Source organism: Megascapheus bottae, chromosome 10, assembly GCF_031878675.1.
Source record: "Megascapheus bottae isolate mThoBot1 chromosome 10, mThoBot2.hap1, whole genome shotgun sequence".
NCBI classification, from domain to species: Eukaryota; Metazoa; Chordata; class Mammalia; order Rodentia; family Geomyidae; genus Megascapheus; species Megascapheus bottae.
The window spans coordinates 24,022,982-24,050,802 of record NC_143518.1 but is presented as its reverse complement, the minus strand read 5'-3'; the positions used below and the strand labels follow the sequence as shown (position 1 = coordinate 24,050,802).

Genomic DNA, 27,821 nt, shown 5'->3' with positions numbered 1-27,821 from the left:
CAGCCTAATCTTATGCCATAGATCCTGGTATTTGCAAATTTCATACTTCTAACCAGCATTGATCCCTACCAGTCTAACTGGTCAGATACCAGTGCGCTATGACAATCCTCTTCAAATCAGTTATCCAGGTGGATTCTGACACTTGATCAGATTCAGTGAGAAACTTGTATAACATCACTAAAGTTAATCTTAGAGTTCTTGCAAGTACTTTTACAAAGTTTGATACTAAACTTTCATTTCCTAGATGGCTTCTCAAGCCTTAAAGAGTTACAAAAGTTCTTTTGTTGGACAACAGGCAAAGATAGTTGAAATATGCATTAGGTAAGACCCACATAGGCAAATATAGAACACTTTTTGGGTAACTGAAGAATAGATACAAGTTAGAAAGACTTTAGAACAGATGAAAGGCTGTGGAACATCTTCAAGATTAGCTGCAGCAAGATTCACTTTTGTGTGGAAGAACCAGAAGACACAAGAAAGAGACAGGGATCGTGAAAGAGTTTCTACAGACACCATCCGGGGCAGAGGCTTGTTTCTTCATCCTGCCCTCCAATCTTACACATGTTCCTCCTACAGTCTGCCTGAAAGCCAGTTGACAAGAGAGTCTAGGGAATGCAGTTATTAATAATCAATTTGAGGGCTGGGACTAGCAGTGCACACCTATGGTCCGAATAGAGACTCCGAGGTAGAGATAGGAAGATCAAGGTCCAAGGCCAACTCAGGCAAAAGCAGAAGACCTTAATTAAAAGCAAACTGAAGATACAAAGCCACTAAGGATGTGGTTCAAGTGATAAAGTACTTGCCTAGCAAGCCCAAAACCTGAGTTCAATCCGCAGTATTGCTTCTTTAAATTATACTATGGCTGGGCGTGGTGGCTCATACCTGTAATCCTAGCTACTCAGGAGGCTAAGATTTGAGGAACACAGTTCAAAGCCAATCCAGACACTACAAAGCCATGAGAATCTTATCTCCTATTAATCACTAGAAAACGGGAAATGGGGCTGTGGCTCAAGGGTAGTGCAGTAGCCTTGAGCTGAAGAGCTCAGGGACAATGTCCAGGCCCAGAGTTTGCCTCATGATCCCCCCAAAAAATTAAGCTATGGGGCCCGGAGTTTGGCCTAGTGAAAGAGTGCTTGCCCCTAGGATGCACAAAGACCTGGGTTTGATTTCTCAGTACCACATACATAGAAAAAAGCCAGAAGTGGTGTTTGTGGCTCAAGTGGTAGAGCTCTAGCCTTGAGAAAGCCCAAGGAGAGTGCCCAGGCCCTGAGTTCAAGGCCCAGGACTGGCAAAAATAAATAAATAAATAAATAAATACATACATACATAGATAAATAAATAAATAAATAGTTATGCTACAGAACAAAGCAGTAAAAGTTGGAAAATGAATCCAAGAATGCAGGTGAGGAATCTATGCATTATCACAATAATTCCAATGGTCATTAGGTCAAACTGGTAAATAATGATAATTGACTCCAGTGTCATCCATGAGTCCTGTGATCCCTGAGGAACATGGTTTGAGGTGATTCCACTCTCTGAGGTTAAAAAACACTGGACAACAGCCTCAGGATCACTTGACATTTGAAACAAAAGAAGCTTTTTTTTTTTTCACTTATTAAGTGCAGAGTCAGGCTGAGGTTGGCTGACTGGAAAAGGTAATAAGGAATCAATTACACTAATTTGTACCCCCACATGAGCAGGCCTATCATAGACTTGAACAAAAGACAGTTTTGTTGAAAGAACATGGTGTCTAAACCTATCCAAATATAAGGAAATGCATCCAATGGTGGCACACATTGCAAAATCCCAGAGCAAAGAAGTTTATTTTTTCTAACTTTGGAATAGAAAAGCACACACACTAAGTCCTGGATTCATGTGAATATCAAAAGAAACTGTCAGCTTAGTCTACCTAGTTTTAAACTAAAAATTCTAAGTAGTTTTGAGTCATTTGAAATGATAATAGGATTCATGGTAGTAGCATGATTGGAAGACACACAGTTTTCAAAATTCAAGCTGAATTCTGGGTCCATGTTGCAAGCTATGCTGTCTGTAAATCTTTGTTCTCCAAGTTCTCAGCCAAGTACTAGGTGACATGATGGATTTCATGAAGATCACAGAGAATAGGACAGAAAAGAAGTACTGAAAAGCACAATAGAGGACAATATTGAACATACAAAGCTAGAATTATGGTTTTGTATCTCTGCATTATCTCTATGTGGCAGGCAAAAAGAAAAACCTAAATCCAAGTCAAACAAACAAGTCAAAATACACTCAGAAATTAGATGTAGCCTGAGCTGCTCTCTTCATGGGCATAGTGGGTTTTCAGTGGGCCAGTTATACTCTCTCTCATCACCTAACACAGATTAAATGGATAATACTTTGCAAGAAAAAGAAAGAAAGAAAAAAATATATCGGTGGGAGGAGTATTTTCCTTTCTAAGAAACTAAGCAAGAAATAAGCGTGTTGTTATTAATGGTAGAAGAAGTATAGTATAAGGATTATTTGACAGAGATGGTATAAAGATTAAAATCAGATGGCCCATGTATTTCCCTACATCTGTGAACTTGGACAGTTTATACAGGACCTTTCAGACTTGCAATGAAGACTGAGGAATATGTAGGCTAAGGGCTAAGTGTTTAGCACAATACCTGGAGCATACCAAATGTGCCCTATGCACATTCCCATCCTGAAGTTCAAAAAGGGAAGATATTCTTGATATTCTTCCTTCTAATGTTTCTTCCTCATTCATTCCAGGTTACTTTCTTCATTCTTTTTCTTTTCCTCATCCCTAGGGATTTTTTCTTCCCTCTTGCGGGGAGGGGGTTCTCACTTGATATCTAGCCTCTCAGATACATTAGGATACAGGATTCCAAACTTTTTGTTGCTGCTCCCTTTTTTGTGTGTCAAGTTACCCGGTTATTGAGAGGGAATATTATACCAATGCAATTCCCTAGTCTCTTCTCTGATTCATAGCCAGGGCAGGCCTCACTTAGATGCTCTGACACTGGGTAGACAGAAGAGACTTTACAGGCTGCAATCCCTTATTAGTTGCTTAAAAAACAACCATTTAATTATGCCATAGTTATGGAGGTCAAGAAATGAGAAGAGACTGGGCACATGGCCCTCCTTTTCTACATGGCATTGATAGAAGTTGAGTGTTGATATTCACCTAGTGCAGGGCTAGTCTCAAGGGTCCTAAATAGTCTGCCTGGTCCTTGGCAGTTGTGTCCCAGATGGGACTGTAGGCCTGAGTAAGCACTCCATCCTTCTCCATCTTTAAGGGACCCTTTCATTTTCTGTAATGACTCAGACCTCCAAGAGCAAGAAGAACAGAAGCAAAAGCTTCTGGGCCTTCCATGACTCACACTTGGAAACCAGCAGACTGACTTCCATCTTATGTTTTCATCAGTACAGCCATAAACTTGTAGACTCAAGGAGTAAGTGGCAGAATGACATTTTTTGAGATGGAATAGTGTGGAAGAAACTGTGGCTAACGTGTGAACTAAGTAGTGTTCTAATTATTTCTGCTTGGACTGGGACTAATTCTCTGCTCATCTCTCTTCAAGATGATATATTAAGTCTACACCCTTAAAATCAGATAATCAAAGAATTTCAAGGAAATTACATGTCTTTTTGTCATCCAAGTTCACCTTTAAAGTTACAGAGAAATAATAAATGTTTGGGGCTAGCCATCATGAGACATTTCATTATACCCAGACTATCTCAAAAGCCTCCACAGAATTCAAGACAAGAATGTGTCTGGGAGAGCTTTGTGCAGCATTTTTCTTACATAACCCTAACTTCAGTTCTAGAAAGTCCCATCATATCTCCTCCTTACCTTGTAATTATTAGGTTCAGTGTCTAACTTAGCCCATAAAATTCCATCCTCTGACAAAACAAATTTGCATTCTCCATATCAAACACAGTATCTGGAATGCAGCAAGGATACAATAAATTATTTTATTGGCTATCTGGGGAAGATGATAAAATGTAGATGAAACTCGCTATTCTGTAGCAGTAAGTGTATGGTTCACTATGAATAAATGCCTTTTTTCTAGCTAGGAGGACTACATGACCTACATATTTTGAATACAAGATGTAACTGTTAAAAACTTAACAATTCCCCAGTGGATCTGATATCTCTCATTCTAAACAGACACAAGTAACACCAGGTGCTTACTAACCGCTTTATTACTTAGTTGATTACTTCATTTGTTTTAATAATTGTACAATAACTCTCTTTTAAACAACACTGTTTACTTGAAGCTGGTCGCATAAGATTCGTCTTTCTACAGTAGCAAAGTGTTTTCTTCCACACTTAAATTTTTTAATAGAACATTTGAATATCAAGAAGTGAAGTTAATTTAAAACAAGGGACCAAACTCTGTGGAAAATGACTGCACACTCAGTTAAAGGTCTACTGCTATTACAGTGGTGGCTCATGTACATTCAAGAGGAAATGACAGAGGTCTCAAAGGGATACCAGAGCTGGAGTTGTGTTGGTAGATGGAAATAATTCTACTAAGACTTGTTTGGCAGCTTGAAAATTTAAGGTTTAATACTGGCTCAGTGCCATTGCCTTTTCTAGCCAGAGTGGTTTCTCCAGGAAAGCAGTGAGAAACATAGGCAGTATGTGATCCATTGTATCTTCCCAGGGAAAATGTCCTATAGTTACTGTACACCATCCATCCAAAGCCTTAGGCATGCTGGCCTGTTTTAACTGGAAAATCAATAGGACTGACTCATGAGAGTTATATGTATAGTCCTGTGGGCGTGGGTGTGTGTGCATGCACGCGATTGTGTGTGCACGTGCGAGTGTGTGTGTGTGTGCATGTGCACCCGTGCACACTCACGTACAGTAAGGAGGTTACATGAGAATATTGAAGGAGGAAAAGAATCATGGGAAAGGAATGGAGAAAAGAAGAAAATCACAAAAAAATCAAGGAAAGAAACAAAAACAGGAGGTATAAAGGAGTCAGGAGTACTTGAGGCAGTAGGTAAGAGAGACAGAAGAGGAGAGGAAAATACATCTAAAGTAAAACCAGAATGGAGGTGACATTCATGTGATTCTATAACACTCTTTTTCTTCTCTGCCTGACCCATCAGCTCCTATTTCACCATCAGTGTGGCAGGAAGGCATTGGCAGTTTTCTCCATCCTTCTGCTCAAAGTCAAGGTGTTCAGGGAGACTTGAATAGAAGGAAGGTAAAATGTAGCAGCAAGGAGATACAGGCCCTGCCACATTAACTCAAAATATCCTTTCCTCTAGCAGTAGGTGAAAACCTTACATTTTGAGGTACTTTAACTGAAGCTCTGCACTGACTAACAGTGAGATAGCCATGTTTCCTGCTACCCTCTAAAAGTAAAAGAATCTCTGGGGCAGGTACATTCGAAAGTATGAAATAAATCTTCCAATCTTTCTTTAGAAAGAAGCCGAAAGGACTGAGACCAAGCCTTACCATAGGCTCATCACAGACTTCATTCCAGACAGCCATAGGGAGGGCCTGTGCTGCACAGTTGCTAACACTAAAAGAACCTTGGCCCAGAAGGCTAAGAATGCACTCTGGCTCCTCCTCCTTCTTGCAGTGCATGATGCTGGGGAGATGAAGCTGAAAACTTGGACAGCCATATGCTTTTTATTACGATTCTCCATGTCATTAAAATCCTAGGCTCTGAAGGAGCCTGGACTCACACTATAAACTCAGGCATAGAGTAAATGAGAGATTTGGGCCAAGGTGAATAACCTCTGCTTTATTTTCCTTATCATCTAGAGGTAGACAAAAATAGTACCTTCTTCAGAGGGGGGGGAAATTTTTTCAAAAATTCAATTATAGTGCTTACAGTAGTGCCTGGCACCTACGAAGCACTCAAAAATGTCATTTGTTGTTATTTGTACTTAGAAAAAAATTGATAAGACTTGATGACGTGCCTTGCAGGTTCTTCATCGCCTTCCTGCCTTTATCATGTGTTTCCATATGAAGGGTTCTCGTCTAAGGCAGCAAGGTGGCTGGAAGTGGCATCTCAGGCCATACACTGGTCAATATAGTCCTGGGAAGCTTATGAAATACTGTGTTTCTTGTCAGTCATGCCACTTTGCAATACTTTGGCAGTGTGTGAAAATGGTATCCCAGCCCTTAACTGTGGTCAGAAACGCTGCTATACTCTATGGCTAGAGGAAGGTGTTGTGTGTGATAATGCCAATGATCACCAGAGAAATGATGGGTGAAACTATTAAGCAAAGGGTGATATTTAGCAGGGTTGATAGACCAAATTACTTTTTGTGTATGTATACATAGTACCTGGGCTTGAACTTGAGGCCTCAAGCTTTCCCTTGACTGGGCCCTACTGTTTGAGACACTCCTCCACTTACATCTTTTTGCTAATTGAAGATAAGAGTCTCTCAGATTTGTCTGCAGAGGCTGAGATCTGAGGTCTTCAGATCTCAGTCTCCTGAGTAGCTAGAGTTATGCATGTGAGCCACCAGAGCCTAGCTCTGAAGTACTTTTGAGATCAACAATATCTTCAGTTCATTAAAACACTGGCATGAAGTATCTGTGCTCCTTGACTTGACCAAATCTCGACAAAGCCCCTTCGGTCCAGAGTAAAAAATTTAGTGCTAAATAAAATCAAAGTATTTGGATATAGATTGCTGGCCTGATTAATCCAAAGGAGACACGAAAACTTGTTCTACACAGTCATCTTCACTTGTTCCCTAGAATATGGGCTGCTATCTAGTTCCTTCAGTAGACTTCTCTGGAGGTGCATTTGACACGTGGCATCTTGTTGCCTCTTGAGGATCATGCAGTTCCAAGATGAGGGCAGAGAGCAATCCAAGGAGGACTTAACTGTGGGCCTGCCTTAAAACAAAGGAGGGCCAGAAGTCCCAGAAAAGCCACTGGGAGAATAACGGAAGCTAAGTTCACCTGTGAGGTGGGCAGATAGATAGCAATAAGAAGGCCTGGGAGAAAAAATCTGAGGCATAGACAGGGAGCAATTTTCACACCGCTTTTCTCTATGAACTTAGCTCAGGCTCCCAGAGTGAGATGTCTCCTCGTGAACATCTGAGGTGGGGCATGAGGCAGGTCCACTGTCCTGGCTTCACCTCTGTCCCCACATACAATGGACTCATGGATTTTCTGAGCATACCACAGGTGCCTCAAGCTGTAGACCTTTCATGAAGAAGAGCACGAAGGAGCTCTTGCACATCTTGATGAACCTCTTGGGGAAAAAACTGAATGAAACAAATCAATAGCAAAATGAGTCCCAAAAGTAATCCTTTAAGGACAAAATGGCACTGCATGAAACTGGCGAGTTTACTGATCATGCAGATGGAGAATAGCATATGGATGAAGTTCTTCTGGGAGCAAAATCATTTCTCTCCCTGGTTTAGACGGTGCCCGTGGGGCTTTGAATGTTCCATTAAAAATGTTAAAAATCCACAGATCACTCCAGATGTCCCCCTCTTCTCTTTAGCTTTTTTTGTTTTTTTTTTTTTTGGCCGCTACCTCCTAGCCTCCTGGTGCTAGATGTCTTTGCTGTCCCCATAGTCATTGTAGAGGACACTCAGGGTCTGCTCCTCACATGTCTTCCTGAGGTCCCGGCTGAGCTCTGACCAGTCAAGCCCATAGGGCTTGATTTCACTGTAGCGGCAGCCCATGTACTTGAGTGCGCTGCGTCTCAAACTTATTTTGGGTTCCTGAAGGAGTCCATTGCACCAATTGCTGAGATCCCCAAGCTGGGAAAGGATGAGGCCGGCTTTCCTATGGATCAAGCATGGAAAACAGTTAGATGAGGAAGAAAAGAAGACTGGGAAGGACACAAGGTCATGGATAGAGTGAGACGAGGCAGAGCCTGGGTTGTGTTTGGGGGCTTACCTATCTTTCACCATCAGAACAGTGCATTCTCTATGAACATCTGTCCAGTGAATGAATGGAGGAGTGAATAATATAGTTGTACAAACAGAAAGAAAAACAGAGACAAAATACACTAAAGGAAACAATATAGAGGTCGGAAGTTTGGCCTAGTGGTAGAGTGCTTGCCTAGCATGCATGAAGACCCAGGTTCAATTCCTCAGTACCACACACATAGAAAAAAGCTGGAAGTAGTGCTGTGGCTCAAGTGGTAGAGAGCCTTGAGAAAAGTCCAAGGACAGTGCTCAGGCCCTGAGTTCAAGCCCCAGGACTGGCAAAAAAAAGAGAAAAAAACAATAAAGGAAAGAGAATAAACAACTAGTCTTTTAGTAGGAATATGTACCTGTTTCAATCATGTAATTGGCAGTCTTAACAGACAAATCAATTTTCTTTAAAGCTAGGAATTTATCATGAAATGACAATGTGCTTGACTGAGAATTTCTCCTATCAAGGCTGTATACGAATTGAGCCAATCTATTGTACTGAAGAAGATACCAAATGTGGCCCATTGTGCCTGTACTGAGGTAATTATATCATAAAAGGAAAATAGTTCAATGGATACAGGAATATTCCATGGGCAAAACAGACTATTGGTTGCCTGTGTCACCTAATTAACCTCCAGGTAACCTCCTGGCTCATTCCTCATCCCTCATCTTCCTCAGAAAGTCAAGAGGTCTCTGTTATTAAGCCTTAATGGAAAGAATGGAGAAAGGAGAAAATGAGAACATATGTGGTTTAGGAAATCTGAATGCCATCAGACCTTCATTGATGGTACCCCATTCTGGTGCCACAGATTAAAGCTACTGAGAGATAGTCCCCAGAACTATCTAACTTTTGATGTGAGCATTTCAGATGAGCACAGGTAAAGAATTCCTTCCCTTATCATGTTGTTTTTATTTGGTTTTTGTAGAACTTGGGTTTGAAACTCAGGATCTTACACTCACATTGCTTCCTTGCTTGCATGGTTCTCTTACCACTTCAGCCATGTCTCCAGACCTGGTTTTTGAGGGTTATTTTCGAGATGGAGTCTCATGGCTCTTTCTATGGGGGTTTGGCCTTAAAGTGTGATCTTGTGGATCTCAGACTCCTGAATAGCTAGGATTACAGGCATGAGCCACCTAGCTCTCTGGACTCCATTTATAACGAGCCTTCAAACAAAAAGAACCACATTTGTTTCATTCGTCTTCTTTGCTTCTGGTAGTGAGATTGTCAGGATGATGTCAGAACATTCCTATGAGGGTATGTGAGAGGTGAGTGGGGATGATTTTGGAGGAAAGGCAAATTCAAGGGACTACGAGAGATGTGACATTATTGGAGACAATCATATTTCCTCTATCTTCAGTAGAGAATCAGAGGAAATCAAACAAACACTCCGCCTGCCGACTAAATAGCATCTCAGGCAGATGATCTGTACTTTCCCTATCAGCTTCTGTAGTTTGGCCAGGCCTATTTTCCAAGAGTCATCCCCAACAGGGCTTTGGATGGCCCTTCCTCTTAATTCATCCTGCAGTATGCCATCAGTTGCTGACATTCTTGGGAAGTGAAGGAAGAGGAAGCAAAGAGAGAGGGTAGCCTCTCTTCATCTTCAAAGGAGGGACCATGTCTCCTACCTTCTTGAAAAGAGTGAGTTGAATGAGCCTGTCAGTTTTTATTGCTGGTTTCATTGCTCAGTTTTTGTTTTGAACATAATAATTAGTTCGGGTTTGCCCTTGACCATGGGTTGTTCTTTCTCAGAACAATCGATGTTTTCAAAATAATCTGGAAACCGCTAGAAGTTTCAATGTAATTGAATTTAACTGAACTAAGGGAATCCTGTCTGCTGGCTCAGGAAGTAAATACTCATAGATCCATTTTTATTCATGCTCACAACAAACTCCAAAGTGAATTGATGTTGCTCGAGGCAGTGGGCTTTTCCTTTCCTGTGATTCTCTCTAAAATTCATGACAAAAGAGCAAGCCTTTATTTAATGAAATGGTGACATGGTTTCTACTATGCTTCTGTGAAAGACCAGTATTACACATAAAGCCACCCTAGGTGAAGACTGGTGGAGGGGAGTTTGCCGTGAGCTGTGGCCTCTTCTTGATAGTGCTCGTGTACCTCATTAGCCAATTTCCTTATAACTTGAGTTACAAAAGAAATTTTAAAAGAGTCCAAATGCCTTCCAAAATCAAGATTAACTATGCAATGCTTTTACTATTCAAATTGTGACATTTGAGCTCCCTAAGAAAGAAATGCATTTGTACATGCAATAAATATCAGAAAAAAGGGAAGAAGAGAAAAGGGACCAAGTAGGAAGCAGAGAGAAGGGGAGGACATGTAGGGAGAGGAAGTGGACAGGGAAAGACGCTTGACTTAGGTTAGGAGTAGAGACAGGGTATGGCATGGAAAGGACATTTCTTAATAGGCATCGACTTTTTAACCTGGGTTTGTTTCTGATGAAAACCAAGAAAAAATTAAGTGTCCCTTTCATAGTTCCCCAGGGTCTTTAGCAGTGGCTTTGATTGCCCAAGAACTATCTTCCTTTATAAACATCAGGAAATAATTTATGGATTGTAGAAAGATCCTGTCTGACATTTTGCACATAATCATTTTATTTCAGAAAGACTACCCTAAAATTTGCTTCAAAAATAAAAGAAAGAGCAGGTCAAGCAATGTCTTGAACAGCAGTCTTCTAGGAAGATAGATAATTGTAGATTACAATAGGCTTACTGAAGCTGAGTGCCTGGAGAGGTAGGTAGTTGGATGGATGATTCTTTGGTTTGACTATGTTATCTAGACAGCAAAGATTCTTCAAGACTGGTCTATAGCACTGATCTTTCTAAGTCTCCCCTTCTCATTGACTCTTCTACCTCTTTGTTTCCATTCCTTCTTTCCTTCCTTCATTCTTTCCATCCTTCCTTCCATCCTTTTCTTCCTTCCTTCCTCTCTTTTATTTCTTTTACCTTTTCTCTCTCTCACTCCTGTTCTCATATAGCTGTTGTTCTATCTTTATTTTTTCTTAATTCTTTTTTTTTCCAGTCCTGGGGCTTGAACTCGGGGCCTGGGCACTGTCCTTGGGCTTTCTCAAGGCTAATGCTCTACCACTTGAGCCACAGCACTACTTCTGGGTTTTTCTGTGTGTGTGGGTACCGAGGAATCAAACCTAGGGCTTCATACATGCTAGGCAAGCACTTTACCACAGGTCCACTCTTCCAGCCCCCTTTTTTCTCAATTCTTAAATAATTTGTGGATGCATAGGTACCAGTTTTCCATGGAGCAGTTTTCTTTATTATGTTTATCTTAAAAATTACAGAATATCTCTTGTTTCAAGGTGCAATTTATAGTCAAGATGAATCAAAAGATTGGTGGTATCACTACACAATTTTCTCATTTCCTGTTTTCCATAAACTCTAACTGATCATCTGCAAAATCATGGTTATTTAATATTATGAAATTGCAGCTTGAGACTAAGGGAAATCAATATGCACTACACCATTTAGCTTAGGCCAAAGTAGATGACAAAGTGGATCTTCAGCAACATGTTGCCTTTACAAGTTAATCCAAATTACACATTACATAAGGAAAATAACATATATAAAGTTCCTGTGCAATAAAGATTTCTGGATAGACTCATTAGTAAAATTCCTAAATTTTCTTCACAGGGCACTGACTGATCCCTCCAATTTCCACATTGGGAAATCTGTTGTCGCCTAATAATGGAAATAAAGCAGATCAGGAGCAAAGGTTTTCTCCGGAAATGCATTCATACTTCAACTGCTAAATAACTACTTTCTCCAAAAGGATTCTGCATATACTGGGATATCGAAAACTAAGGGCTTATTTCTTCAAGCACCCATGTTTGCTTAGGAGATCTCTGTAATTCTGGGAAATAGTATTATAATGCAAGAGGTATGAAATTTCAAAGACTTCACCAAAGACAATGCAGTTTATTGATTACCTGGGGCCTAATTCGTCCTCACACCTCCAGGTGAATTCTCCAAAACTCTCATAGTGCTGGTTATAGTGGTAGAGGACTCGATGCAAAGTGGGGGAACCCAGATCCAAAAGGGTGTTGTAGGCAGTCTGTTGCTCCTTCCCACTAGTATAACCATTGAAGAGATTGTAGATTTTGTCTGCTATTTCTGAACAGGAAATAAAGGGAAATCTCATCACGTATCCTTGAACCGTGGTTTTAACAAATATATCATTAAGTCATTTCAGTGTTGTTCAAATATTACAAAGCACACTTACACAAACCCAGATGGCAGAGCCTACTATACACACAGGACACAAAGGATCCGTATATCATAGTCATATGGACACAAAGGGTCCATATAGCAGAGCCAGTTTCCACAGAGCCCAACATTAAATCATTTTTTTTTTGCCACTCCTGGGGCTTGAATTCTGGGCCTGACAACAACTGTCTCTGAGCTCCTTTTGCTCAAGCCTAGCACTCTAATAGTTGAGCCACAGTGCCAACTACTTTGGCATTAAATTTAGAACATGAGAAGTGATGCAATAAAGAAACATGGCAAACACAAAGATTCAGGAGGTTGCTACAGGAGTACTGATGTACAACTAATATATATATATGCATACATATATGTATATATGTATGCATATATATATGTATAGAGAGAGAGAGAGAGAGAGAGCGGACCTTCCTGTACATCCACAACAGAGAGAGGAAAATGGTGAGGATGGATAAGGGAAGGCAGTAGACAGAAACCAGAAAATATCTAGTAATATTGAACTTAGTATTTACAAAAAAAAACCATCAAACCAAACATACGGTGCTGACAAAAAAAAATGGTAGGGATGGAAGAGTCTCTCCTTGGGGCAGCAGTGAATGAGCAAAGGCCAGCCTCAGACTGATCCACAGAGGCACAGCAGCCACGATCCTCCAAAAATAAACTCAAGGTAGAAAACCTATCTTACTCATCAAACAGATGCAAGCAAAGGAGCCTCTTTGACTCTCTTTCTTGTTTACTGGTGCAGTGAGCAAAAGTCACTGCAGAAAAAGCCTCCTGGCTGGGAAAGCAGTGGACTGCTCGCTGTTAATACTGTTTTTAATACCAAACACTTCTTCCCTTCACTACCTAAGTCTGGGATTTCCTCGGAATCACTATGGACCCAGAACACTGTATGTGACTTGGTCTGAATTTCAACAAAATTTGTTTGGAAGGGAAAAATGAGCTGGAGCTCAGCAACAGAGCTATGGACTAAATACCAAAAACAATAGTGGCAGAACTGGGTGGGAAAAGTCTTGTGGTAGTTGGTGGTGGTGGTGGTGATGGCGGCAGAGTTGAGCACTAGAGAGATGAGGGCACCAGCTGTCTATAAAGATGCGCTGTGCTGACAGAGCAGTGTGAGTCTACAGAAGACAGGATCAATTAGAATACCTACCATGTCTTTCCTAGCCAACTGCAAACCTCTTGGTCTTGTCAGCTTTGTCTATTTCTAGAGGGCTAAAGAAATTGGTGGACAACAGTAATTGCTCAATAAACTAGTACACACAAACTGTCTTGAGCCCAGGAGGCACCCAGCCTTGGAGCAGGGGAGGTAGTCCACAGGATCCACTGGCAGGGACAGCTTGAAAGTGACCCCTAGACTCCCCCAATCAGTGCTTAAAGGTAAACTATGTTGGGAATTCATCATAACAGAGAAGGCAGCTATAAGCTCAGCCTATAAACACTCTCTTCTGTGCTGTTGTTACAATTTAAGAAAGGAAAAATAAAACCAATCAACCAACCAAATAAGCCAAAAGGCTACTGCCCCTTAAAAGAAAGCTGAAAGTGTAAACTGGGAGAGATCCATGCTATTTACTTCAGGAAGGAAGCAATGCTGTTTGTTTGTTTAGTTGGTTAGTCATTATCTATTTTATTTATTTTTATTCACATAGTTGTTACAATTGTTTGACTTTTTTTTCCATTTTTCCCGCTTTGGCTATGTTGTCTTCTGTTGTATTCATTCTATCCTATTTTCTCTTAGCATTTTTCTACTTTTTTCCTGTTCCCTGTCCTATGTACTTTTTGTCTTTTTCCTACTTTGCCTTTTCTATACATTTTTTCCATTTTCCATCTCTGCTTTTTGATTGGTTCTTAATTCTGAATATATCTAGATATAATCATTTTAAACTTTTAACATCTGCTCTAGCTCCTTTATTTTCTAACCATATTGGAGTATAGACATATCTCCTGCATTTTTGAATTGTGGCTGCTTTCTCTGAATGAGAATGGAAATGTTATCCCAATAGAAGGCTCTCCACTATGAAGACTAACAAAACACAAATAAATGCATGTATACATCCAGCAAATGCACAAATTGGAACACAAAACCAGAAGACATGTGCAAAACTGAGAGAATAACTCCTTAATAAGTGGATTAAGAATACTGAAATGGCTGAAATACTAGAAAGATAATTCAAAAGTATATTTCATAAATGACCTATGACCTCAACAGATCATTTCTGAGCATCTCTGGACCATTAGCCTAGACTAAAACAGCATCCTTTTGCCTTTAAATGTCAGTAGCCTTCTGTGTCCAGTTTAGACCCCCTCATCGGAGTCTGTTCTCATCACAGCAGTCAGAACAACCATAAAGCATCATGTGTAATCACGCTCACTTCTGTTCTGTGGGGTTTCCCTTTCACAATCCCAGGGACAGTTCTGTACCCTACTGACAGCCAGGCTCTGTCAAATCTGACAGGTCTTAGATTCTTCTCCTACTTCTCTTCCTCCTACTCATTCCCCTCTTTTCTATTGTTTAAATTGGAGTGAACTATAACAAGCTTGCTTTACCTTCTTCAAACCCCGTGAATTTGTTTTGCTGCCTTCTGAAATGGTTTCTCCCAGAATACCTGTGTGACTTCTTCATTCATCTTCTCCCCAAACCACACCAGTCAAAATTCTACACCCTACTTCCTTCACCACAATCTGTTAATTTATCTCTATGCTATATACCATCCTCTGATGATTATATATTAATATTAAATATTTTGTTATTTTGAAGTTGCTTTCCTCACCCCTACTAAAACATGATCTTCAGGGATGTTGCATTGATACTTAGGATAGATACTAGTAAGAATTGGATATTTGTGGGAGGAATAAATAAATTCATGAAATCTAACTATAAATTCTGGGAAATCGATTCTGAATCAAATTAGTTTCATTTCTTTCATATCTAATGCCAAGGATAACTCAATGGCTATGGGAGGACCAAAGAAAGATGAATCCATCTTTATGTTTGTTATCAGAAAAGGAAGATGGGTGGTGGGGAGTAATAGGTGAGAACTATCCTTCTCTTGGTGAAATAACTTGAAGACCCTCAGAGGCCCTGGCCTACCTCTTAGGTCAAACAATAATGATGTTCTTATTATTGACATAAACCTGCTCTTGCTGAGGAGGCATTTCAGTAAAACATGGCTAGAAACTACATACAGTGTCATGACATGATAAAAATTATTCTTAGAAAGTATTTAACATAGGAAAAATGTTCACGGGTGGATATTGTCTGGCTTTTGCCTGGGTAATTAGAAGGCTGCCGTTGCAGTCTAGGTCAATTAAAAGGTAATTCCCATTTGCTATTAGATTTAAAATCAGGCCCAGGTGAATTCTATTTATGATCACCATCTGGATTTGAGGGATTCAAAGCATATGGTTTTCTTGGTAGACCTGTGAGAACAGTACGAATATGCAAGGATACCCTCAATTAGTCTAGCTTATTAATCTCCAGATTGTCTCTATGCAGGGCTCCATCTTGGCTGAAGGATAACAAGACCTGGGAGTATTATTTCAATCTCTCAGCAATCAACTGGTTCTTGTGCTGCTGGGATTTTTATAAACTGTCCTTTGCCAGGAAGTACATGCAGGTAGAACACATCTCGATAACAAACACTCAGACTAGAGCTGACAGAAAGGAGTCCTATAGGGACAATAGGGCTGTGGTCTATTCCAGGCAAATGTCCCTATTTTAGCCACATCCATTTCCTCATCATCCATCCCACAGTTAGTGTCTTGAGGTATCCTTTCTACCTGCTAATCACCTTCTTGCTGCTCCACCATCCCACTGTCTCTTCAGCCAACAACTGCAAGGCATTCACTGCAACTTGCAGTGAATCTCCTCCCCTGCTCCCCTCTGGCTTGGAATAAATCCATAGATAAGGTGCAGATGTTCTCTAGATCTCCTCTCATGTAGGGGGATACGACCCCACACTCTGACACCATCAAATGGAGCTTCACAGATGCTCAAACTCATACCTTGTAAGCCTACAGCACTACCTGCAGGGGAGGCACTCCTGTCTCACAGGTCACTGTCACCACACACTCTTCCACCCCTCCCCCAACCCCATCCCTGCAGCAGACTGACAGCTATGAGAAGGAATCTTTTTGATAACTTTTTAAAGGTATAGCTTTGGGAGACAAAGGAAAGATTTTGAATATTTTACATAATAACCCATTACCTAATTCCTGGTAATGTTGGAGACAAAATGGGAGTTGCGGGGGGGGGGTCAAGTTCTATTAGATATTTTGTGATGCCAGTCGTCTTTCATAGTCTACTCTTAATGTTTATGTCCTAAATGGGGACAATATTTTATTCAGGAAATACTTATTTTTAATAGAGACTAGTTTCCCCTAATAGAGAAAGGGCTCTATGCTTGTTTATTGATAATAATGATTCCTAACACTTACCGAATATTTACAAGGCAACTGTGTTCGACTTTGCTATTTTAATTTAATGAGTTCCTTCAATTCTCACTAGTGCTCTATTAATGAAGCTACTATTTTCTTTATGATTCATTTCACAGACAAGTAAACTGACGCACAGTTTAGTTTCTTGAACTTATTCAAGATCAAGGAGGTGGGTAGCGAAGCAGGAATTTGAACTTGGGCTGTTGAATGGAGAGATCAAAGTCTCCTATGGTCAATCAGCCGTGCTGTTTTCCAGATTCCGGGAACATAGCCATGAAGAAAAAGAGTGTGGAGCCATGTCTTTACGGAACTGATTATTTAGGGAGGTAAAGAGAGACCAAACACTTTATTATATTAACAAATGGAGATTAACATACACAGGGAAAGAAACATGGTACCATGAAGAGACCTAACTAGCTCCAGTCCCTCTGTCCGGGACAAACACTTGATCTGAGCTCTGCAGGTGGAGCTGAGTTCATCAATTGACAGCAGTGAGGGTAACAAGTATTTCAGATAATGGAATTGACTCATGAGAAGACTCCACAGAGGAACCAAAAATGGTGTGGGGAACTGCGTAAGGGAGTAAGATTGGAACACAGAGATTGGACAAGGAGTGGAGAGTGGACGTGAGAAGGGACAGGGGCTCTCACATTGGTTCTAATACATCTCCTAAATATTTATGTCATGAAATTTATGAAAGACTTTTAAGAAGGAGCTTAATATGATCAAATGTCTCTGTTAAAACACCAGGTGGTGTGTAAATAGGTCTGGGTCCCTCTTCCACCATGGGTCATTTGTGTGCCACCCTTGCATCTTTCCTCAGATATTCTGGGACTGTGTCCCGCTTGGTCAATCTGACACAATCAAGAGGCAGAAGCCACATATAAGGTCGCTGAAAGATATCAGGAACCCACCAGCCACTCTACATCCCTTCCCTATATATAGCATAGGCTTCCAATACTAGTCAGTATCTTGGTTAACATGCAAATGCTTTCAGTTCAGTTCTACCCAACAGATCAGTTTAACGAGTGCTGCTGCTCTGAGGAAGAGGTGACCAAGATGGAAGAATTCTGCTTATTGAGGAGATGTTGTTGAGAGCAGCCAGGGGACATCATGAGTGCAATGGAAGATGACTAAAGATGGGACTTTCTAATTAACCACGCCAAACCTCCCCCCTCCCCCCAGAGCTGGAGTTTAAGAGTTCTATACTGAAGGTCCAGAATAATTCCAAAACTTAGAGTTGCAGATTTCAATGCATCTTTGCTAGAAAGGAACTGATATAGCAGTGAATGCAAACCTTCAGCCTTGTGTGTGTATACTCAGTCATAATAAACTTTCAGATGTTCACAACCTATGAGGATAGAGTGCTTTTAAGTATCCCAAAGGCAGAGCTGTCGGGTCCTTCAATGGGGGTTGCAGAAAGCCATGAGTGCTTCTGCAGAAGGCAGAGGCTGAAGAGCCTATCTATGAAGTCTAGGTGTCTCCTCTGGGCCTTGAATAATGGGCCCCTCTCCATTAAACTCCAGGTCATAAGCTGCTTGCATCTGATGGTCCCTCACCTCTTGTGGCAAGAGCTGGTCCCTGGAGCATGTCTTTCGCGGATTCTGCTAACCTCTATATCTCTTACCTTGAGCTTTGACATCATCCACGACAGGACATGGAGTCTTCACAATCACATCACTGGGCCTGGAGCGGCGTCCTGTGTTGTCCACTCCCCACAAGGTGAACCTGGCAGGGGCATGGGCAGACCAGGTTAGCAGGGAGAAGGAGGCTGGAGGCTAGGGCTCTGCAGCAGCTTGTCCAGAGGCCCTGCTTTGCCTGACTTCTTTTTGTCATCTTGAGACACATATGCTGCCAACACTGCAGTGGGAAAGCACATAACCTACAGCCCCTCACTGCTCACTGTGGCACAGGAGCCATCTCTCCCTTTCTTAGGTGTGCTATATGGCAGAAAGCATCACAGGGGAAGATACTTGTTCTCCACATAGGGGCTCCAGCACGTTTCTAGCCTATACTGTCTCCTTGGAGTCAGAAGTGAAAAACAAGAGTAGAAGGGCTTTTCAGCTAGTCCAGGGCTGGACACATGCAGTTAGTTTCCTCCACTCCCTTGAACTGCTGCCCACTGTAGCCCAGGGAATCTGGAGAAAAAGGCCAAGCCTGACTGAGAGCACAGGGATAAGAGGGAATCCCAGAGAGGAAAATAACTATCAAAGTCCAATATGACATTTCTCTTTCGGATGATGGTGTCGATAAGAAAAGGAGACATTCCACAACCTCCTATAAAGAGAGGAATTTAAGCCTAACCATGAAAACAAATGATATTGTCTTTGTAGGCCCTCTGATAACCTACCCATGAGTACAAAACAAATGACTAAAAAGGCTTTTCTGGCCCCTTTTCTTGTCTGATATGGACTTTTGTTGTTATTGTTATTGTCGTTGTTCCTCTTAGCAAAGTTACAGGGAGAAATAGAACACCAAGAAAGAAGAAATACCCCAAATTGGAATGGCCCAGGTTAAACATCAACTGGACCTGAAACCATGGTGAACTAGAAAGAATATGACCTGAGTAGTCCAGAGAGACCTTTTGTCCTCCTCCACATTCCCCAATTCTTCACACTGGCATTGTGGGGGCCTCACACTGGCTGTATCTCACCAAAGGCCAGTGGGCTCTATAGTATGGTGACCTGATAAGTTCTAGAAGGTTCCACCCAAATCACACCTACCAAGTCCCTAAAAGAAGCTCTTTGATGCTGCCTGGACCCTGCTCAGCTCCCTTCCCCTCTGTACCAGAAACAAACAGAAACAGTTTACCCTGCTGACTTTCTACCTCAAGTTTTGATCAGTGGTCTTGCCTAGTAAGAAATAAACTCACCCTGATTGTGGGACCCTGACACCCTTCTTTTCCCCTTCCCACCATTCTTTTTCCCTTGCCACTCACCCCATAGAGCTTCCTGGCACTAGCCTGGAGCTGTTTAATCCCTGGTGCTGCCATCCTCTGCTGTTTCTTTTCATTTGCCCCCATGTTCCTCATCAGCTAGAATTGTGGCTGAGGTGCCTGAACCCTGATGCTGGTACATCCGATCACACCTCCCTGGTCAGAGCACAGTTATCAGTTCTCTCCTTTGCACACTTGCTCCAGATCTTCTTTAGCCAAGTTTCTCAAGGATGATCTCAAAGGCACCTAGAGCTGATTGCAGACTGCTTCTGGATCTGGGCTTCCCATGATAAGAAAGGTTCTCATGTCCTCCACATAGCACAGAAAGCCTCTGGATGTTTGTGTCGAACAAACCTTGGTGGGACTGTCTTCAGGTCTAAGGAGCCCCTAAATCTCCCTGGAGATCCTGGTTGGGGAATTGTGTGTAGGAAGTGTATCCCCTGGACAGAGGTAGATGGCTTGGTCTTCACCACAGACCCTACCTCTACCCAGTTCTACAAGATGTCTTCAGCAGAGCCAGGGATGCAAAGCCCTACTTTTTCATAGGCTAAGGACCTATAAATGACGTGGCCATGGAACAAGGCTGGCCTAGTGTTTTTAACAAGGTGTTCTTGCTCGTTTTCAGCAGCTGCCCTGTCACTCTGTGATCCAGCACGCGGAACCCTGGCCTCCTTGCCTCCGTGGCTGAGGTCCAGCCTGCCTTGTGCCCATCCTCGTGCACATCTGCTCTTCCTTTGTTTTTTTTTCAAATATTTTAATTGTAATTAATAGAACTGTTTCATTATATTCGCCAGATAGAAGGTGCATTAATTCACATACATTGATACCCTTTCTCATGTCTTGATCCCCATTTCCCTCCTCCCACCCAACCCCTCATTTTGTTTTCCCCCCTTCCCTATCCAATTTCAAATAACCAAATACAAATATATCCAATATATCAGATAACAAAGTGAGATACTGTAACAATATGAGATAACCAAGGGACAGCAAAAGAGATGAGAGATAACATAGTACATTAAGGACAACAATCACTCATTATATGGCTTTTGTTTCTATATCCTAGAGGTCCTTTCATTTAGCGTCATACTACATGGCCTTATGTATCTAGGTTTTGTTCTATTGTGAACCTCTGCTAGAAGAGTTCAAGTTTTCTACTGATTATGACAAATGAGGGAAACCATTGAGCCTAAGTTACTTTGAGTCTGGCTTACTTCACTTAATACGATTTTTTTCTAAGTCTTTCCATTTCCTAACAAATGGGGTGATGTCGTTCTTTCTGACAGCAGCATAGAATTCCATTGTGTACAAATACCACATCTTGTTGATCCACTCATCAACTGAGGGACATCTGGGTTGGTTCCATATCTTTGCTATGGTAAATAGTGCTGCAATGAACATCGTTGTGCTAGTGGATTTAGTGTGTCCTTGTTTCTGGATGATTGGGTAAATGCCAAGTAGTAGAATTGCTGGGTCATAGGGGAGCACTAAGTTTAGTTTTTTGAGGAACTGCCATACTGCTTTCCATAGTGGTTGAACCAGTTTGCACTCCCACCAACAGTGTGGTAGTGATCCCTCCTGGCCACATCCCCTCCAGCATCTGTTGTTATTAGTTTTCCTGATCTTGGCCATTCTAACTGGAGTGAGGTGGAATCTTAGAGTTGTTTTGATTTGCATTTCTTTTATGACCAGAGATGTTGAGCATTTCTTCATGTGTCTATAGGCCATTCTTATTTCTTCTTCAGAGAAGACTCTCTTTAAGTCTTTGGCCCACCTTTTAATGGGATGGTTGTTTCTTTGGAGGTTAGTTTTGGAGTAATTCAATTTTTTGAGCTGTTGATATATTTTAGATATGAGACCTTTGTCCGTTGTATGGTTAGTGAAGATCTTCTCCCACTCTGTAGGCTTCCTAATTAATTTACTAGCTTTGTCCTTTGCCATACAAAAGCCCTGCAGTTTAATGCAGTCCCACTTATCCAGCCTTTCTCTGATTTGTTGTGATTCTTGGTCCTTATTAAGAAAGTTTCGACCTGTGCCAAGGAGGTCTAGTGTATCTCCTATTCCTTCTTGTAACATTTTCAGTGTGTTGGCTTTTACCTCGAGGTCTTTGATCCATTTGGATCCTATAGACTCTACTCCCAAACTCCTTGAGCTGATTCAAAACTTTGGAAAGGTAGCAGGGTATAAAATTAACCCTCAAAAATCAACTGCATTCCTCTATGCCAACAGTGAGAGGAATGAGGCAACAATCAGGAAAGCAACTCCTTTTGGAATAGCCTCAAAGAAAATAAAGTACCTAGGAATTATCTTAACTAAGAATGTAAAGGACTTTTTTGATGAAAACTTTAAAACCCTGAAAAGGGAAATTAAAGCAGAATTGAGGAAATGGAAAAACCTCACATGCTCCTGGATTGGAAGAATCAACATCGTGAAAATGACAATCTTGCCAAGGGCTATCTACAAATTCAGTGCAATACCCATCAATATCCCAATGTCATTCTTTAAAGAAATAGAAGAGGCAATCCAAAATTTCATATGGAATAATAAAAGACCCCATATAGCAAAAACACTTCTTAGCAGAAAGAACAGCACAGGAGGAATTTCAATATCAAGCGTTAGACTCTATTACAGAGCTATAATAATCAAAACAGCTTGGTACTGGCACAAGAACAGGCCTGAAGACCAATGGAATAGAACTGAGGACCCAGATAGTAAACCACAGACCTATGGCCACCTAATCTTTGACAAGGGAGCCAAAAATTAGAATGGAAGAAAGACAGCCTCTTCAACAAGTGATGTTGGCAGAACTAGTTAAGCACCTGCAGAAAACTAAAGTTGGATCCTTCTTTGTCACCTTGCTTTGTCTTTTCTTGATGACTTACAGGACTTTGAGCAAGGCCTTGGACGTCGAAAGGTTACTGAGCACTGATAGGTTACATGAGTTCACCTGCCAGAACAGTGAAGGCACTTCTCCTAGGCTATGAAAGCCCATTATTCCATAAAACTTTCCTGGAATCTGATAGAACCATGTTCCAAGGCTCAGGTACCAAGAGAGAAGCCAGAGGGACTCTTTCTCTGTGTTCCTGGGATGATATCAAATCACCAACTCACTCCCAGCTTGCCCACTTCTCTGACTGCATGGCATCTAATCCTAAGCTACACAAAGAGGCCTGTGCCACCATCAATTTTCATATTCCTCCAAAGGATAATGAGTGCAAAAAAGGTTTGGTTTCTAAGCTCTCATTTATTTTGATTGTGTATTTTATTTCTTCATATTTATCAGATATTAGGAAAGTAAATGCCTCCCACAACCTTCCAAGCAAAGATACAACTTGATATGAAGAGTCACTCCCCAGCCATCTTAGCTCCCAGTCCCCACTCCTCCCCCCAGAGTCCTAGATCGAGCAGCTAGTTTATTTTATTATCAAGGGCCAGGAGCACTTGGCATGTTTACATGAGGAAATGCCATATTTAGTCAGGTCAGAAAGGCTTTGTCTTCTCACCATCAGCATCATCGGTCCCATCACTGTACACTCAGATGACAGGACAGGGGTTAAGCAGGAATTACTGGACAGAAGAGATAAGCCCTCTTCCCAATCCAGAAGGCTCATGAGGGAGCTTATTTACTGCTCTGTCTAAAGTTTCTGGGCTCCTTCCCCAGACACCCGGCTGCAAAAGTTCAATGCGTAGTTATCAACGTGATGATGACACGGATTGGGGCATGTGTGCGTGGGAACAGATACAGACTGGCTCTGGCTCCAGGGCTGGGTCTTAAAGGCCTGGAACTTAATGTGCATGAGAATCACAAACCGCCCTGTCAAGCGCTGGCTGGGTTGCCTGGTGCTTTCCTGTTTTCCTCTTCTAGGCATGGAGTTTGCTGTAGGCTGCTCTCTAAGACTCAGCTACCTGTTTTCCCAGTCTGTCTGTTGTCTCATGCCTACACAGGCAGCATCTATCTTGTGGGCAGGTGCTGTACTAGAGGAACACTCAACTGTAAAACTGGTAGGTTACCTCCCTTCTCTAAAATAAATCCATAAAAATGAAGATCTACTTTAAGATCTTCTCCTCATGGGTTCTTAATTCTGTATAAGCCATGAGCCTATCTTTGATGGAATAAATGAAATGATTAAATGAAGAATGAAAAAAAGTGGGCTGAAATGCACCTCCATGACTCCCAAGCAAGGAGGCAGCAGGGTGCTTCAATTTAGGGGGAAAAATGATGCAACCAGAGCCTCACAGGACTGAGAGTGGTCAGGGAAAAAGCCACAGATGTAGCTAAACCACGATAAACCTGACTCAGTTCCTAACTCATGGTTCACATTCTTTGAAACAACTAGCTATATGTGTCTGGGATGTTACTCAGTCTTGCTAAACCTCTATGTCCTTTGTGTCCTTAACTAGAAAATAGGTATAACAAATACAATCTCACAAGGTTGGAGAGAAAACCTGGGCTCACTCACTATGAAATACACGCGTGTGCGCGCGCACGCGCACGCACACACACACACACACACACACACACACACACACACACAGATCTCATTGTTTACAACCCCTGCTGCCTTCCCATTTCGTGTATTAGAGAATTCCCTCACAGCAAGTTGAAGGGTAGTACTTGTTAGACACAAAACCAAGCTTGGGGCCTACGTGTTCTGAACTCTTAATTGAAGGCTGTTTTCCTGTACTGTGAACTGAAGTGCAGGCTTCCCTGACTGATCCTTCAGAGAGCAATTTGACGCTCCTTCCCCACCCATCTCCCTCTACCTGTGAGCTGCAGCGCCACCTTGTGGAATTTGGCTGTTTCTTCCTTGGTAACAAGCACCTCTAGCTTGTTCGATAACTGATTGATAGAAAGTGTGTGTTTTACAAGCTACAGGAGAAGAACGCTGGAAGACAACCAAAGGTGGTGGGAATGGAAAAAGTTATTGGCCACAAGTTCTTTGTATTAGGAAAAATAAATGCCAAATCAGGCCAGCAGCCAGAGGATCCTAGAATGGATGATGGGTGCCCCTCTTCAATGACGAACTGTGCCAAACTCTTGTTCCTAGGGTTTTGAACTTCCTAGTTAACACTTGTGACTTAGTGATAGAAATGAACACACAGTCCCTATTTCTAAATGATAAGCCTCATGGTATGCAAGAGGCTTTGCATCGGGTTACTCGTTGGTGCTTGCAAATTTGTGCTCCTTTCACCTGCTCCTCTCCACAGAGGACACATATTGGACGTGAATCATGATGTCCTCACTCAAGGAGCAGACATTCCTTGGTCTCAGTGCTGTCATTTGATTTACTTCCTTCCTGAGCCTTCTTTTCATCTTAGATGGTCCTTGTTCTCCTCTCCCTATGATTTGAATTGCTAAAGCTGGAGCATGTAAGTTCATCACAATCACTGCCACTCAAATACCAGTGCTTTTCATCTTTGAGCTCTTTGTAGAAATGGAAATTATTTATTATGGAAACCTTGACTCTCTTCCTGTGACCTCATCTGTAAACTGTTAAAAATTTTTTTCATACAGATGGGGTCAAAGGGTCCCAGAACTGCATCACTGTGAATCCTGCCTTAGCGCTCTCCCCCATTTTTCCATCATGACTTAGATCCTGTCACTCCTCTTTGTTATCTATTATGTCTGCTTTATAGATATTTTGTTCTTTGAACAGGGAGGGATGGGGAGGAGTTCACAGAGACAATGGGATGTTCCTAGCATCATGATATAATTCACTGTATTTTCTGTGAAGTAAAATGCTGCGTAGTTCTAAACTCTATAAATCATTTCATTGTCATGGAAGCTAGTTTTCTAAAGCACAGGTCTTGGTAATACCCTTTCTTTAAAAGAATGAATAGCCTACACTGACACACAGCCTTTATCTGTGCTGCCAGTCTTGTTTTCTTCCATTCCTCTTAACTCATCATTTGTTTCAGGTCTTTCATTACCAGTTTCTTCCCTTCCTGTCTTTTCACTGTTGTCCTAGCTCTTTCTGAGCCTAGTGTATCTTTTTCTCAACAGTGGCCTAGCTATAGAAGTCTACATAGTCCAGAAGAAGGCATCCATTCAAGCTAGACTGGATTGCTTCCTCATTTTCTCTTCCACCTGTTCTTAGTTTCTAATACTGCTTCCATTCAGCCATACTTCTTTTGCCAGTCCTGGGGCTTGAACGCAGGATCTGGGCATGGTTTCTGAGCTTCTTTTGCTCAAGTCTAGCACTCTACAACTTGAGCCACAGTGCCGCTTCCAGCTTTTTCTGTTTATGTGATATTGAGGAATTGAACCCAGGGCTCCATGCATTAGTTAGGCAAGCACTCTACCACTAAGCCACATTTCCGCCCCCTCCCCACCATATGTTAAGAGTGGTCCTTTATATATTTTCCCTCTATTTGGAAATCTCCTTTGAGGGATGGGATTATTATATTTCTAGATCCTACCTATTCTAGTACTTGAGCATTCAAGAAGGTTCTCAATAATACTGATTGGGATAAGACTCCAGAGACTTGCCAAGTTCTCAAGGAACCCAAGTAGCAAAAGAGAATCAAGAAAGAGCCTTATGGTTTTCCAGGTAAGCAATTGCTAGGAAGGTGTGTGCCACTCACATGTAAATGGTGTCGGGTTCCAGGCATCGTATGATGAGAGAGATGGTGGTGAGCTGCTTGTCTGGCACCTGTGATGGCATGGCACAGGGGGCCTTCGCTCCAGAGATGATGTCATCCACAAAGCTCAGCACAGTTTCTGCCCAGAGATGAGGGAACATGAGTGATGGTCAAGAGATGAGCAACTCAATAAGAATTTATGAAAATCACATGTGTCCCAATATTTGTTTTAATTCCTAGTACAGAAAGAAGACATAGAGAGGATGATCTTTTATGATTATTTTTCTGGTGCCAGTACCGGCTTGAACTCCGATGCGATCTCTCTCCCTTTCCCTCTCCTTCTCCATTTCCATCTCTATCTCTATCTCCTGGCTTCTTTGGCATTCTACCACTTGAATCACATCTCCACTTCCAGCTTTTTTTTTCTGGTTAACCAGAGATAAGTTTCAGGGATGTTTCTGTCTAGGCTGGCTTTGAATCATGATCCTCAAATCTCAACCTCCAGAGTAGCCACCAGCACCCAGCAAGATTCTATCTTAGCCAACTCTCTGATTGACAACCACATGTCCAGAGTTAATTTAGAAACAAGTACAGCAAGACATACAACCCATATCTGTCAATCATTCAATGTTCTTAGCATGGCCCAAGGACACCTCCTCTAGTCAGGGCCCCTGCCATTCGTATGCACAACTGCTGTGCAAACCAGAAGGGCCAACTCTTCATGCCAGGAGGAAGTCACATGTATCTCCAGGTCCCAACGACAGGTTCACCCATGCCATCTACACAGAACGACCTTGCACATGGCACTGTCCTTTGGGGGATGTCGTGTTAGGGCTACGTCTCAGGGTTTATTGCTGTTGACCTTCTCCACATATAGAAAGTAAGATAATAAGGCATAAAGCGTTGTTCCAGTGGTGTCTCCATCCCTGTCAGGGTCCCCTCATCTAGCTGGACCTGACAAAAGTAGGGTTTGCTTTAGGACAAGGCATGGAGCAAGCACCACTATTTGCACATGCTCTTGCCTGAAGGGGGTTTTGAACAAAAGAATTTTTTTTTCCTGTAATCATGGCAGTTGTTAGCAGAGCATTGTTTCCTAATTGTGGGCTAGGATAACTAGTGTACTGTATTGTTGTTTCTTTGTGGATGTGCCTAGAGGCAATGAAATGGACACTTCTTTCATAAACAAAAAGAAAAGCAAAACCAAAACAAGGCTCTGTGGGATGCTCACCAAGCCCAGTCTCTGAAATGGACAAGATGGCTGCTGTTTGGAAGAGAAATGTGTCTTCACTTTTCCCTTTCTGCTGGGCCCTGAGATGATGAGGGTCTGAAGCAAAGCTGGGTGGTGAGGCGCTTTCTTTCCTTGGTATTTACTGCTTTGGATCAAGACTAGCCTAGGGGAGGGGTATGCCCACCTGTCTCCACTTTGGAGTGGTCCATCCTGTCTGTGACTTTCTCCTGGCGGATGAGATAATCCACAATCTGCACCCCAATGGGTGGCTCCGAATGTTCCCACTCCAGGACCACGAGTGTGCTGCTGGGCTCGTAAACGGTGGAGAGTCTTAGCCTGAGGGAGACAGGGAGAAACCTGAGTGAGGACTGACCACCTGGGCCATTATTACATTGTAAATTTTTCTTAATGGCTTACTAAGGTAATTCATCTGAGACCCTCGTTCTTTCCCTGGGACCCCATGATCTCATAAGATCTATGCATTTAAGTGCTTGTTAGAGA

At 41.9% G+C, this 27,821-nt stretch overlaps 1 protein-coding gene across 2 annotated transcripts in view; it reads right to left on the bottom strand.

Moving 5' to 3' along the window:
* Positions 1-6,149: 6,149 nt before the first annotated feature.
* Astn1 (astrotactin 1) overlaps positions 6,150-27,821 on the bottom strand; it is a 299,981-nt gene continuing 278,309 nt past the window's right edge. For both annotated transcript variants that reach the window (XM_090340377.1, XM_090340378.1), the window contains exons 19-23: positions 27,505-27,656; positions 26,096-26,231; positions 18,206-18,306; positions 11,847-12,030; positions 6,150-7,759 (exon numbers count right to left, since the gene is read on the bottom strand). In XM_090340377.1, the coding sequence (XP_090196503.1) occupies positions 7,522-7,759; positions 11,847-12,030; positions 18,206-18,306; positions 26,096-26,231; positions 27,505-27,656 (811 nt within the window). In that variant the 3' untranslated portion in view covers positions 6,150-7,521. The remainder of the gene's footprint in view (positions 7,760-11,846; positions 12,031-18,205; positions 18,307-26,095; positions 26,232-27,504; positions 27,657-27,821) is intronic.